Genomic DNA, 13,498 nt, shown 5'->3' with positions numbered 1-13,498 from the left:
CCGACCACTGGACTAAGGTACCAATTCTCATCTGCACTTGGGAAGGCTGGAGAGGCTGCATCTCTGGCCAGTGAGTGGCCTCACACCTTTTCCCAAGCACAGTATCAAATGTTATCATTTTCTGTATGCCGTGATCTGAAAAAGGCAGGAAGCACTGAACTGAACAAGGAACGGTTCTCCATAAATCACAAGGCTATTCTGGTATATATGGATGTGGTCTTCCAATTTGATTTCTGAAAGTGTCAAGTAAACCTAGTGTTAAAGCAGTCAAGTCAATGGGCTTACCTACTCTCATACTTGTTGAGGAAACTGAGAAATCATGTCACTTTACAGCCTGAGGAGTTCCTTTTCAGGCACTTTATTCTGTCTCTCCCACCCACACTCAAAAAAGAAGGCACCAGAAGCAATCTGTGAGGAAAACAATAACGTCGCTGGGGCTGCAGGTTGCGGGAAGGTTTACCTGGCCTTCCCGCTTCACTCCTGCAGCTTCCTTGACATTAAGACTAAAGCTTTCATCCTCCTGATTGTGAAAAGCACATTCCCCTCAACTTCCATAAATCTGTGAAACTTGAAAAGAGCCCCAATGTCATCAAGTAAAAGAGCTGGCTTTAGGACTCTCCATGGAGGAGGGGTGTCTTCAAGCCTCTCACTGTTAAGCCGGACATTTCCTAACACTGGACAAATTGTACGTCCAGCTCAGGGAGGGTGAACCGCAGTGGTCTTTTACCCTCCAAGCCAATTGTTAGCTTTTCACAGGAATCAGCAGGGAAGCACATGTGAAACCTCTGTGGTGACGGCGAGCACCCCCATGCCTTGTGTGACTCTGCATGTAGATGAAGCAGGCTGGGAGCTTTCTTAGCTGCTGCTGCTGAGTTCTCAGAGCAGCCCTTTTCTCTGGCGTGGCTCCCTGCTGGGACAGCCCTTTTCAATTTTTCTATCCCCCCTCGATCTCTTCTCCTGCAGAACACAGGGAAACTTGATTGAAATAAAGACCTAGGGAACATGTTTTATTTTCTCCTGCTCAATCCATTTTAGAAAAGCTTTTAATTGGTTTTAAAAAGATGCTAAACAAAATGTGATGATGTTTTTCAGTCTTCATGAACTATGGATACCACTTTTTATACTTTCAAAGGGCTAATAAATCAATCATGAAATTAACTCTCCAGCTAAATTTAAAGCAAATCCACTGAATACCAGATCATTAAAAATCTATGCATTTACTTAGAAAAATTTTAAAAGAAAATTATCCTAGTAACTGAAATCTGACTTGAATTTTTAGTCCTACACTGAAAATCCAGGACCAAAGCAATCACAAAGGGAAAAAAGGAAGGCTTGTGAACCAGTTTTAATAAGCCAATTTACAAGGAGGCAGGGGAATGGGGGAGGGGGAGAAGTAGAAAAGAGAATATCTTGATACATAACAACATAGTGCCCCTGAAGGGATTCTTTTATTTGAGCATGTGCAAACATGCACACAATCTTTCTGTGTGAAAGCAGGAATTATAACAAATGCAAAGTTAGGGATTCTGTGGCTGATATGATTACACTATTGTATACATGTACAGTTGCTTTTTTTAAAAGAAAAATGCCCACAACCTTTCCGTTTTCTTGACAGTATTAAAATAATAGCTTTCTACCAGTCTATGCATTTCTACATCACTCAAATTTATATATTTTAATATTTAATTAAAAAAAAAACTAAAAAAGCTAAATGCTTCTACTCTAGAATGACAAATATTCTTGAAACTGGATCAGCTTGAAAATTTTCTCCTATTTTACTGAGAGAATACAAACTAATTTTAAAAAGCAAGGTGATACAGAGAAAGCACATTTTCATTTTGTTAAATATGCGCCAACAAGAAATATTTCAAACATTAATTTCTTCTGCCACTGATTCACTTATACAGGAGGTCATCTAGTAGTCCAGGTCAGAGCCACCAAATTCTGATTAATGATAGGCTGGTATTCTCTTAAATGAGATTCCCTGCCATTTCCAATCACTAAAGTGACCAGATCTATCTTTTATTTCTATGTATTCCTATGCCCTTTTCATTCCTAGGAGAAATACATCCCACATCCCTTTTTAATGATCCAGTTCCTGTTTCTAGGATTTCTCCAAGATGGCCCAGGTGCGCTGGGTGCTCACTCCTTACTTCTAGCTCTTTATGTAATCATCACTTAAGTGGTTTCTGAAACCACTTTCTTTTTTCGTTGACCATTTTATTGAGATATATTTTACATAAAATACAATTCACTGATTTAAAGTGTACAATTCAATGGTTTTTAGTATACCCAGAGATATGTGAAATCATCACCACAATCAATTTTAGAACATTTTCATCACACAAAAAGAAAGCCTATACCAATTAGCAGTCACTTCTCATTCTCCCTATCCACCCCTCCCAGGCCTAGAAAACCACTCACAAATCTCCTTTCTGTCCCTATGGATTTGCCAATTCTGGACATTTCATATAAATAGAATAATACAATATGTGGTCTTTTGTGACTGGCTTCTTTCACTTAGCATAATGTTTTCAAGGCTCAGCCCTGTTGTGACATGTATCAGGACTCATTTCTCTGTATTGATGAATAATAGTCCATTGTATGTACCACATTTTATTCTGTTTGGTGAACATTTGGGTTGTTTCCACTTTTTGGCTGTTATGAATAATGCTGCTATGAACATTATGTACAAGCCTTTGTGTGGGCATATATTTTCATTTCTTTGGAGTCTATACTTAGAAGTAGAATTGTTGGGTCATATGGTAACTATGTTTAACCTCCTGAGGAACTGCTAGACAGTTTCCAAAGGCCACATGATTTTATAATCCCACCAACAGTGTACAAGGTTTCAAATTTCTCTATATGCACTTGTTATTACCTGACTTATTTGCATTTTCCTGATGGCTAATGATGCTGAATATCTTTGCATGTACTTATTGGACATTTGAACCTTACTTATTTTTTAATCTTTTCACTTAAATCATGCCTTGCTAAATATAAACTACCGCAACAGTAAAATAATTAATCCCACCAAAATGAGGGTACACTAAAAAAAATTTTTTTTGAAGAGTATAAGATAATGTTTCTTTCCTCACGAATCTTACAATTATTTTTACAAAATAGAAACAGTTATTCCTGAGTGTTTAAAATGTTGCAGGTGCCCAGCCAGAGTGACTCAGTTGGTTGACCATCATCCTGTGCATGGAAAGGATGCTAGTACGATTCCTGATTAGGGCACATACTTGGGTTGTGGGTTCGATCCCCAGTTGCAGTATGTATGGAAGGTAACCAGTCAATGGTTCTCTTTCTTCTCTCTCTCTCTCCTCTTTTCTCTCCCCACCACCCCTCCCTTCTCTCTCCCCCTTCCTCCCTCTAAGCGTGTCTTTGGGTGAGGACTAAAAAAAAAGTTGCAGGTCATTTGTTAGTATATCCTGTTTATTTCTATTAGTATCCATTTTGGATTAGCTAATTCTCAGCTAGGTGTATAGTATTTAACAATGCAAAGAATGGGCGGTTTGAAAAATACCATTGAAAAATTCTTCTCTCTCCCAAATGATTTTTACCATACATTCATTTTAGATAAAAAATTAAATATTACAAGAAATACATTTAAATGCCTGGGAAAATTCTCCCAATCTCATAATTTTTAAAATGCTGATTTCATAAAAAAGGATTTTTTGGCATATGATGTATTTATATACTGAGATTATTTCTTTTCATTCTAGCAACTTTGAATATATTTATATATTTACTGAAGAAATCAGAGAAGGAAAAAATATTCTTACTTCTCTAACTTCAGTATAAGTATAAGTAATACTCTGATTACTGGGAATACTAGTTTATGGAAAGATGATTAAAAATCCTTTCACAATGCAAATATGTAATAAAATTTCAAAGTTGTTGTAGGTTATGTTTATTTTCACTATTCTAGAAATTTTTAAAAAAACACTAAAAAAATCAAGACAAGTCCTTTCCTCTAGGAGTAACACACCCATACAACACACACACACAATTTAAATTAGATTTACCAGCTTAATATTAAATATTTCCCATATAGTCTATGTCTCTAATTTCAAATATGAGATTCCCATACAGACATTAAGATATTTTTCAAGTTAGTACTCAGTCCCTTTGTATTTGCCTTTGATTGGTATTTCTTCAAGGTTGCAGCACACAGAATCAATCAAGAGAATTCGTGTTATAGACAAACATGCTCTGGCAGCCTCTACATAATTAACGTATTTAACCAGCCCTCATAGGTTAGTTTTAAATGGGTTAAGCTATCAAAATCACCAGTCTCCAATAGCCACATCAGTAAAAATGTAACCACATGAACCAAGATCCTGGCTATAAACTCACTCTTTAAATATGCCACATGCCATAAGAAAAACAACTCAAATTCATCTATAAAAATGAAAAAAAAAATCTGCCTATAGGAAATACATTTCCCCAAATAAAAATTCTCAGAAAACCTATGAAATGATAAAGGATACAATGAGAACATGTATTTAATCCCTTCCACATTAATATCATAATCTCTCATAGGAAACGAAAGGGAATAAAGATGTGTTATATGATGGAGAACTTAAAAAACAAAACAGAATGCTAACAGAAACTAAGATTTTGAAACCTTCAGAAAAGGAATGAAAAACTTCTCTGAATGTTAAGAAAATCATTTACCTTAAGACAGAAGGCCAGACCAGATGACCTTTCAAAATCCCTCAAAAGAATTTTATGCATTTATTATAACCTGCTTATATAGAAAGAGTGTACCATTATATGCAATTTACTGGAAAAACTCTGTGAAGATGTTCCTTATATTATTTTTACCTGAGGAGGAGCCTTTTTCAGTAACACAAGAAGAGCCTGTAATACCAGATTAGAAAATCGAGGGCCAATAGGGACATAATCTGAAAGAGAAATATACTATGCTTAGGGATTTGATGCACATATGCACATATTCCAAACATTCATATTTTTTTACATCAAGAGCAAACACAGTTCTAGAAACAGTCATGCAACTAATGATATTAAGAAACAAATATCTGAATAATTTGAATGCATAAAATATTATATAACAACTCTTTTCTGAGTTCATATAGACATATTCAGAGACAGGTTTATTTAAGGGAGAAAAATACCCGCAAATGTATTTACTAAGCATTTCCAAGAAATTACTGCAAACTATGGCAATACAGTAAGTACACAGGCAACAAAACACCATACTAGAAAATGGGTAGAGGGGGCAATGGTACGTAATAATAATGTACGAAAGGTACTTCAATTTAACTGAAAAGATGTTAGAGCCACTAAGATTGGTCCTCAGATGGTGAAGAACAAAGAACTTGCTAAAAGAACTTTTTACCCCTTAAATTTCTACCATTCCTTCAAGATTTTGCACCAATGCCAGTTCCTTAGCTTTCTCTGCCTATTGTACATGCACCCATGCCCTGTGCTTAGAGCTACCTTCAGGCATCAGCCCTCTGAAGTCAAAAGTGTTCCTTCCCTTCTCTGATTATCCAGAACAATAGCACATTCTACTTTGCATTAATTTTTGCCAATATATGTTATAATGACAGACAGCATCTTATTTTTCTGAGACCTAATTATGGCACAGTAAGGGCTCAGCAAATGCTTGGTGAATAAATGAACAAACAAGTACAGATAATAACTTCATACAAGTGAAAATATACTCAGAGGGCACACATTCCTGACATAGTAGTGTTGCTATGACCACACATTTCAATTGTGTTTAGATAAAGGAATTTACACAGAGCTATGAGTATGTGCCTAAAAGCTTTTAAAGGAATAATCCTATAAACTGGGCTAAAATGTATTAAAAATAGCAGACCAAAAACCCAGGTCATTAGATAAAACTATCAATTTAAAAAGATCTCACAGATATACCTGCTTTGCTTTTTAACAAATATTGCCATAGGAAACAGAAAAATAAATAACAGAGGACCTAAAGCAAGTCTGAAAATCATGGGAAAAATGTAGTCAGCATAGGTAACTTGAAATCATTTCTACACCAGTGTGGATAGCTTAAGGAAGAAGGGATTAATCAGGCAGATGTTAGATAGTATTTTCAGAGGTTTATTAAGTCACTAGGTGGGTGCAATTTCTACTGTTTATTACAACATCCTGAGCCACTGTTATAATAAGTTTATTCCAGAGTTATCTAATTTATGCAATGAAATAAAATGTAAGAATAATACTTTTCTGGAATTTATTTGTAGATTACACGTTTTGACTTGAGTGCAGGGACTTATTCACATCTGTATTCTGTAAGAATGCATATAAATGTTTAATAAATATTTTTTAAAAATTACCACAGAGTACTTTTAACTTTCAGAATGTTTTCAACATTATTATATATAAATTTTGTCTTCACAATTACTCCATGGGATAAGGAAGGAAGGGATATAGTCTTTTATATCCCTTTTATATCTCTTTTATAAGAGCAGAAACTGAGGTAACAGAAAGCTTGCCGCTTCTGCCCCAAGTGTTATCTCACTCTAGTCGTAAACCCTACTTTCATTAGCTCTGTCAAGTTCATAAGTGAAACCTCTGAGCTACAGGCACTAAATACATCCGTCAACAAAAATTACTAATCATTTATTATGGGCAGGGAACTCTGTAGAAGATAGAAAATATTACGAGGCAGGAGTCCTTACAAGAAAACAACTTATAACCGAGTTATAGTCATAAGGCATACTTAACATGAATACCATCATTAACTAGAGAGAGAAGAGATAATGTTATATTTCCTTATAGGACAAAGAAAGGTATTTCTATTGCCTTATAATTTATAAATACCTGTTATTTTTCCTCTTATAAGCTGTGAGACATTGGCTATAATATGGCAAAGATAGTACAATAGCAAATGTAATGACTCACCAAGCAGTCTCTCAATATCATCCACAACTACACAACTGAGTTGGGATTTGTATGCATCATCGAAGATCTGGAAGGAAGCAAAACCACTTATTATCTCACTGCTCTCCATAATTATGACAATTTCTAAAAAAATTAAATGTTGTTAATTCTTGAGCAATACCTAAACAAATCACAGTAAAACACCAATATTTCAGACTACATTAAATTAGAATTTAAAAGATAATAGGATTTTAGAACTAAAAGAGTTCTTTCATTTTAAGAACGAAAAAAATTGAGACCCAAAGCAGTTAAATGACTTGCCCAAAATGATACTAGATCATGGCTATGTCCTACCTGGGATGCTGAGAACAGACAAATCTTGTCAAGTTTATCACAAAGGTCTCTCCTATCTATGTCAGGAACATGACTTCAGTGTTGTGACTCAAAAGCCAGATGAAGCCACAAGGGATATGTAGAATAAAACTGGATGTCATTTTATTATCTGTAAGAACTGTGACCCTTTTAAGCAGGAATAACATTGAAAGAACAGAAGCTTGTCGACTCAAATCAGACCATAATGGTCAGTGTTTACAAGAGAATGGAAGTTGGGTATAAAGGACTAGATAGATCTGGTTCTACCTTTAGACTCTGACAAAAGATAATAGTACATTAATATTTTTCATACTAAGTTTGAAGACAACCTGTGTATACTTCGTCTTTAAAATATTTGCAATAATTAAGAGAATTTACCATATTAGATTACTGGATTAGCCTTGCTAGTTCAATTTGAAATATGCAATTAAATAATTAATTTTATGTTGGAAGGCAAAGAGATAACTTTAATAGCCTTGCAAATGGTAAAGATAATCTAAGATTAACCATACTTATGTTTTAATTTAATTTATTATTAAATAAATGTAATTATATACTTACTTTGAAATTTAGAATATTTTTTGACAAACAGCTAAAGTACTTCAAAGAGAAAAAAAAGTTATACCCTGATAAGGACGTAGCAATTACAAGCCAGATAAGAGAATTCATTTATGTAAAAATTGAAATTTCTTTTGAGAGCCAAATTTTTTAAACTTAAACTTCTTCTAATGCCACTTCTTCAAAATAGACTCGCCAGGCCATGGTATTTTGTGGAAGAGCCACACTCAAGGGGCCAAAGAGCCGCATGTGGCTTGCGAGCCGCGGTTTGCTGACCACTGCTCTATACCCTTCAGTCATTTCCCACACTGTGTCACAATCCCTTCTACCCTTTCTTCCTTAGCTATCTGTCTCCCCATTGGATTGTGAGGTAGATTAAAAATGATAAAATGTATTGTTTTCTGGAAGGAGCGTTCATAAGAGTCACTGTATGATTGACCATACTCCTTTTATCCTGATTGGGTATCATGGAATCACATGTGAGATGAAGCCTCTGCTACTAGCTTGAATCTCTGAGAAACTACAATGAGCAGAGCTCTGCCTCTGAACCATGATGGACATGTACTATGAGCAAGAAATAAACTCTGTTGTATTAAGCCACTGAGATTTTGGGGTTGTTTATTATTGCAGCATAACTTAGCCTAGCCTGACTGATAAGAGGCTTATGGAGTCAATGCTGTGTTCCTAAATTTAGAAAGTGATAATTAAGTTGAGATCTGAAGGATGAACAACCAGTGGAAAACAGGGAAGAAAATGTTCCAAGCAGAGTATACTGGATATTAGGAGGCAGAGGTGAGAAAACTCAGGAGCACTGCAGGAACTGACATAGTCAATAAGAATTAAAATGGAGGGGGTCAGTGTTGGTGTGATGTGTGTGCGGAGTGGTGGGTGAGAGATGAAGCGGAAGAGAAATGGAAGAGACAATGGAAAAGTTTGGAAGCAGTTCCCCTATAGTTCTTTGCTGTTTTTTAAAGACTGAACCAATACTGCAGCCAATGTGGTAGCCTATAAACTCAGGTGATTCAAGGAGTCACTGAAAATAATGCTTTGTTCTTCAAAATATTTTTTTCAGAATTCTACTGAAGGCTCTGATACAAGTATTTCATTCTATCTGTCAAGCTGTAATATCGTGCATTAGAGCCACTGGAGCCTGAGACACTACTTTCTACATTTTCCCCAAATCAGCTCTTCTCCGTTCTCAAAAACAATGTAGAGTTTACATGGCCACAGGGACCTTACTGAGAACACTGCTTGGGTCTAAACTGATGATAAATTGCTATGTAGTCTCACCAACTTAGATACTGTGATTCATGAAGCATTACACATCACTTCACAGTTGACTGCATGGGCTACCTATAACATTTTAGGGAAAAAAATACCTACAGCAGTCATTCAATGCAAAGTAGGGTTTTTTTATTTGTTTGTTTTTGTTAATCCTCACCTGAGGATATTTTTTCCATTGCTTTTCAAAGAGAGTGGGAGGAAGAGAGAGAGAGAGAGAGAGAGAGAGAGAAAAGAAAAGAGAGAGAGGAAGAGAGAGAGAGAGAGAGAAACTTCCATGTGAGAGAGACACATCAACTGGTTGCATCTTGCATGCACCCCGACCAGGGATAGGGAGTGAACCACAACCCAGGTACGTGCCCTTGACTGGGAATTGAAACCAAGACCCTTTGGCGCATGGGCCAACACTCTTAACCATTGAGCAACACCGGCCAGGGCTAAAGTAGTTTTTTTTTTTTTTTTTTACAGATAGCTCTTAATGCACTAATTAGTATCACGGGGAGAGGAGCAATCACAGGTGACTCTTAACATACTAACCATGACAAAGGCAGTGCAATTCTAGTTGTGACTTGACCAGTTTCAGTTGACCAGTCAACTGAAACTCCTTCAGGTAGCAACTCCCCTCTAATTTAAATACACACACCCCATTCACTTCATACATACTGTTTTCCTTATCTAATCACTCTTCCTCTGGATTCATGTTTTCTGCCTAATTTTCCCAGCTGCTTCTCTTCTCAGCTTCCTGGTCCAGGCCCCAGCAGAGCCTTCACTAAGAAGATACTCAGATTCAACTGGCAAATATCTGGGATTAGCTGCCAGACTAAAATATAAATGAGACATTTACACACTAAGTTGGGACGTTCTACTGCAACTTTATGTAGATAAATCCAAAAAGGAGGAGAAATACTAGAAGAAAAGATGAAAAAAAGGTAAAGCTGTACAAACTGCCTGGCTAGAATATTACAACTGGAAGTGCCAAACTTCTCTCCAGTACCAGCATACAGCAGATACACAGTGCTTGCTCCAGATCAAATGATGCCAACACAACAGTTAGCCCGGTGGGCTGAGGCTAATGGTTGTGTCTTACAGACTCTTTAAAAAAATAATTTAAATTCTTATCCTCTCATTTAGTAAGATGAAAGTATGATACTCAAGCCTTTTCTTGCTGGAGAGGTTATCACTAGGGGATCACATAAGTTATCATGCAAACCAGGACACTTGAAAGGGGAGAGATGTTAATAATCACACTGGAACAACAGGTAAAAACCAGGATTGCTCAAAGCAAACTGTAGTGTATGATCATCCTAGTTTTATCAGGGAGTTTCCTGTAGAGCAAGTAAAATTATCAGTGTGTAGATATAAATATATATATACATATTTATAAATATAGTCTTAAAGTTGAGTGAGAAGTCTGAAAGAAAAAGCTAAAGAGGAGAGAAAAAAAAAAAAGAGGAAAGAATTGAAGAAAGAAAAAGTGTGGCCCTGGCCAGGTAGCTCAGGTGGTTAAAGCATCATCCTGATATGCCAAGATTTGGGGTTCAATCCTGAATCAGGGCAGATACAAGAAGCGACCAATGAATGCATAAGAAGTGCAACAACAAATTGATCTGTCTCTCTCTCTCTCTCTCTCTCTCTCTCTCTCTCTTCCTCTTTCTAAAATCAAGAGAGGAAGGAAGGAAGGAAGGAAGGAAGGAAGGAAGGAAGGAAGGAAGGAAGGAAGGAAGGGGAAGAGAAGAGAAGAGAAGAGAAGAGAAGAGAAGAGAAGAGAAGAGAAGAGAAGAGAAGAGAAGAGAAGAGAAGAGAAGGAAGGAAGGAAGGAAGGAAGGAAGGAAGGAAGAAAAAGTGTGGTATCAGTCAACAAGGAAATAATGAGGACTATTCTAGAAGATGAAGAATGTCTCTAGAAAACAGAATTAGTCTATTTCTCGATATGGACATAATGAGACTGTCATTAGACTCTCTGGTACCACCTCTCTCATGTGCAAAGGTAGGCAGTGGTCATAAGAGACAACCTAGAATGTGGGGAGCCTGGGCTTGAGGCAAGAGCAGGCTGGCTGCACTCTAAGCCTTGAGGAAAAGGAGGTGTAGGGCTCCTGATGCACAAGGATGAGGTGCAGGTCTGAATATGGTCCTCAAGGACACTGCAAGCTCTCAAGGCACACAGCCCACTCCTGGAATCTTCCGACCAGCTGGGAGCCACCTGTGTGCAGGGGAATGGCAGCAGCTGCAGACCCTGGAGTCCACGTGAATACAGATGGGAACACACCAGTATTAGTTCCATGTTAATTACAGCCTTTCAGAATCACAACCACAGCAAGAGTGTTCTAAGTAGACTCTGTCCTCTATTTTCTATAACCTCTTTAGTGCTCTGAGGCAAGTGAAGCCAAATTCTCTGCTCCTTTGGGGGCTGAAAGAGTTCATCTTAATTCTGAAGTGGTTGCCGGGAAGTACCTAGTTAGTAGGAATCTGATGACTTAGAAAATCCCTAATGCAGTAAATCTGTCAACAATTAGCTGAAAGCACACTCTAATCATATTTGGTAGCATATAAAAACGTAAATGAGCAAATTCAAATCAGTGCTATCAGTAATAATCTCCAGTTTCTAAAAATAACTTGGGAGTAAACCAAGCAAACATTAGCTGTCTTCTAATGAAACTGCCTCAGGAAGTGGACCTAAACTTTTGGCAAAGCACTAAAGATTCCTGGAATGACCTTAAAATCCTTTATTTGTTCTCCCTGCTTTTCAGGAAAAATTCTTACATTTTCACATAACGCGAGCCACAGAGTGAGGTAGTCTTTAATAATATAAAAAGCCACAAAGTCTGAAAGTTCTACTAAAGATCTATCCCATCTTCTTTTGTGCGCCAAACAGATACAAACGCCAAAAGACAACGTATATTAAACAAAACAACAACAAGCGCCCGCTCCCCCAGCCATGCAGGGACCTGTAATCACTTCCGGAGTGTCCACTTCTCTCAGTTAATACATGCACAAACTTCAACAAACCAGTTACATGATATATTAGGATGTTAACCAAAAAACATCCAAATTCTGTTGCTTAGTAACTGCTGTCAAAAGATCCAATTTCTAGCTCTGCTCTTTGTATGGACTAAACCTCGAAAAAGGGAGGATTAGGCACCATGATTCTGTTCTGTGAAGACTACAATTTGCAGTGGGATTTACAGGAGGAGGATATTCAAAGAAGATTATTTCTTTCATGCAAAGCTAGTGGAAAGGAAAATGTCTTCCATTAATTTTCAATCCTTTAAAAGCAAGAATATGTTAATGGGTATAGTTTTATAAATCACTCATATTTTTACTTAATTTTATTTAAGTAATTTAGTCACATCAGATTGTTTTTTGTATACTCGAAAAGCATCAAGATTAGGTAATGAGTTAAAATAAAAATTTATTGCTTTGTCCTTTTGTTCATTTAATGACACTAATAGGACTACTACAACAAATTTCTATAAAAGCATAGATGCAAAAATGGATACTGAAATTAAAATTTTAAAATAGAATGAAGTTGGGAAAACAAACAAACGGGGGAAAGATCTGCAAATACTTCAGATATCTGAACGGAACATATGGTACTCCCCAGATTGAGGATAATATCTCATATATACTGGCAGTGGTGAGAAGTTGACCTCTGGAGAAAGAACTCATTAAGCAAATTAAGAGCAGTGCAAGGTAAATGTTAAAATAATTAAGAATAAACTACTTTCATACATTATAATACCATCCATATGTGAACAAAAAGCAATAGTTAATTACAGTGAAATCGTAGCCGCTCATTAAAACAAGTCTAATGACCCTCTTTACTAACAAAAACTCTTATCTCTTAGTTTAAATAATAAAATGGTATACAGAGATATTCTATGAATTAACTATTCAGACCATCCTTCTTTAACAAAAATTAATGTTATAATATTTCCCAGTTTCACAAACTATTGCCATTGCAAAACATTTTGAAAAATCTTTAAAACTGAGCACTTAGTCATGAAAATGTGGCTGAAGAAATACTTAAATGCCAATCTTTTACCTATGAAGTTTGCAAAAAAAAAAATTTTCATAACATTAAGTGTGGTTGACAGTCCCAGGAAACTGAGACTAAAATGGGGTGCTAGCATAAATTGGTTCAACTTTCTAAAGAGGTGGGATCTTATAAATCATTATTATTTTGGCATAAGAGTTTTGGTAGCAGTATTATTAAAAATATTTAAATTACTCATATTTTTACCTTAGCAATCCTGATTCTGAGAATTTATTCTAAGGAAATAACCAAAAGTGTATGTACAATAATAATGATAAGTAAAAATAACCACCGCGCTTTATCAAGCACATATTATATCACAAGGCATTGTGTGATACTTTACATAGATTACCATTTCATTTAATTCTCATA

The 13,498-nt window shown here is 36.2% G+C and overlaps 1 protein-coding gene across 3 annotated transcripts in view; it reads right to left on the bottom strand.

Moving 5' to 3' along the window:
• NSF (N-ethylmaleimide sensitive factor, vesicle fusing ATPase) overlaps positions 1-13,498 on the bottom strand; it is a 121,752-nt gene that overhangs the window by 22,032 nt on the left and 86,222 nt on the right. For all 3 annotated transcript variants that reach the window (XM_079798058.1, XM_079798059.1, XM_079798060.1), the window contains exons 16-17: positions 6,904-6,970; positions 4,834-4,913 (exon numbers count right to left, since the gene is read on the bottom strand). In XM_079798058.1, the coding sequence (XP_079654184.1) occupies positions 4,834-4,913; positions 6,904-6,970 (147 nt within the window). The remainder of the gene's footprint in view (positions 1-4,833; positions 4,914-6,903; positions 6,971-13,498) is intronic.

The sequence above is a fragment of the Cnephaeus nilssonii genome, assembly GCF_951640355.1.
Source record: "Cnephaeus nilssonii genome assembly, chromosome: 19".
NCBI classification, from domain to species: Eukaryota; Metazoa; Chordata; class Mammalia; order Chiroptera; family Vespertilionidae; genus Cnephaeus; species Cnephaeus nilssonii.
Note: the sequence above shows the minus strand (reverse complement) of the source record. Positions and strands in the feature narration are given on the sequence as shown.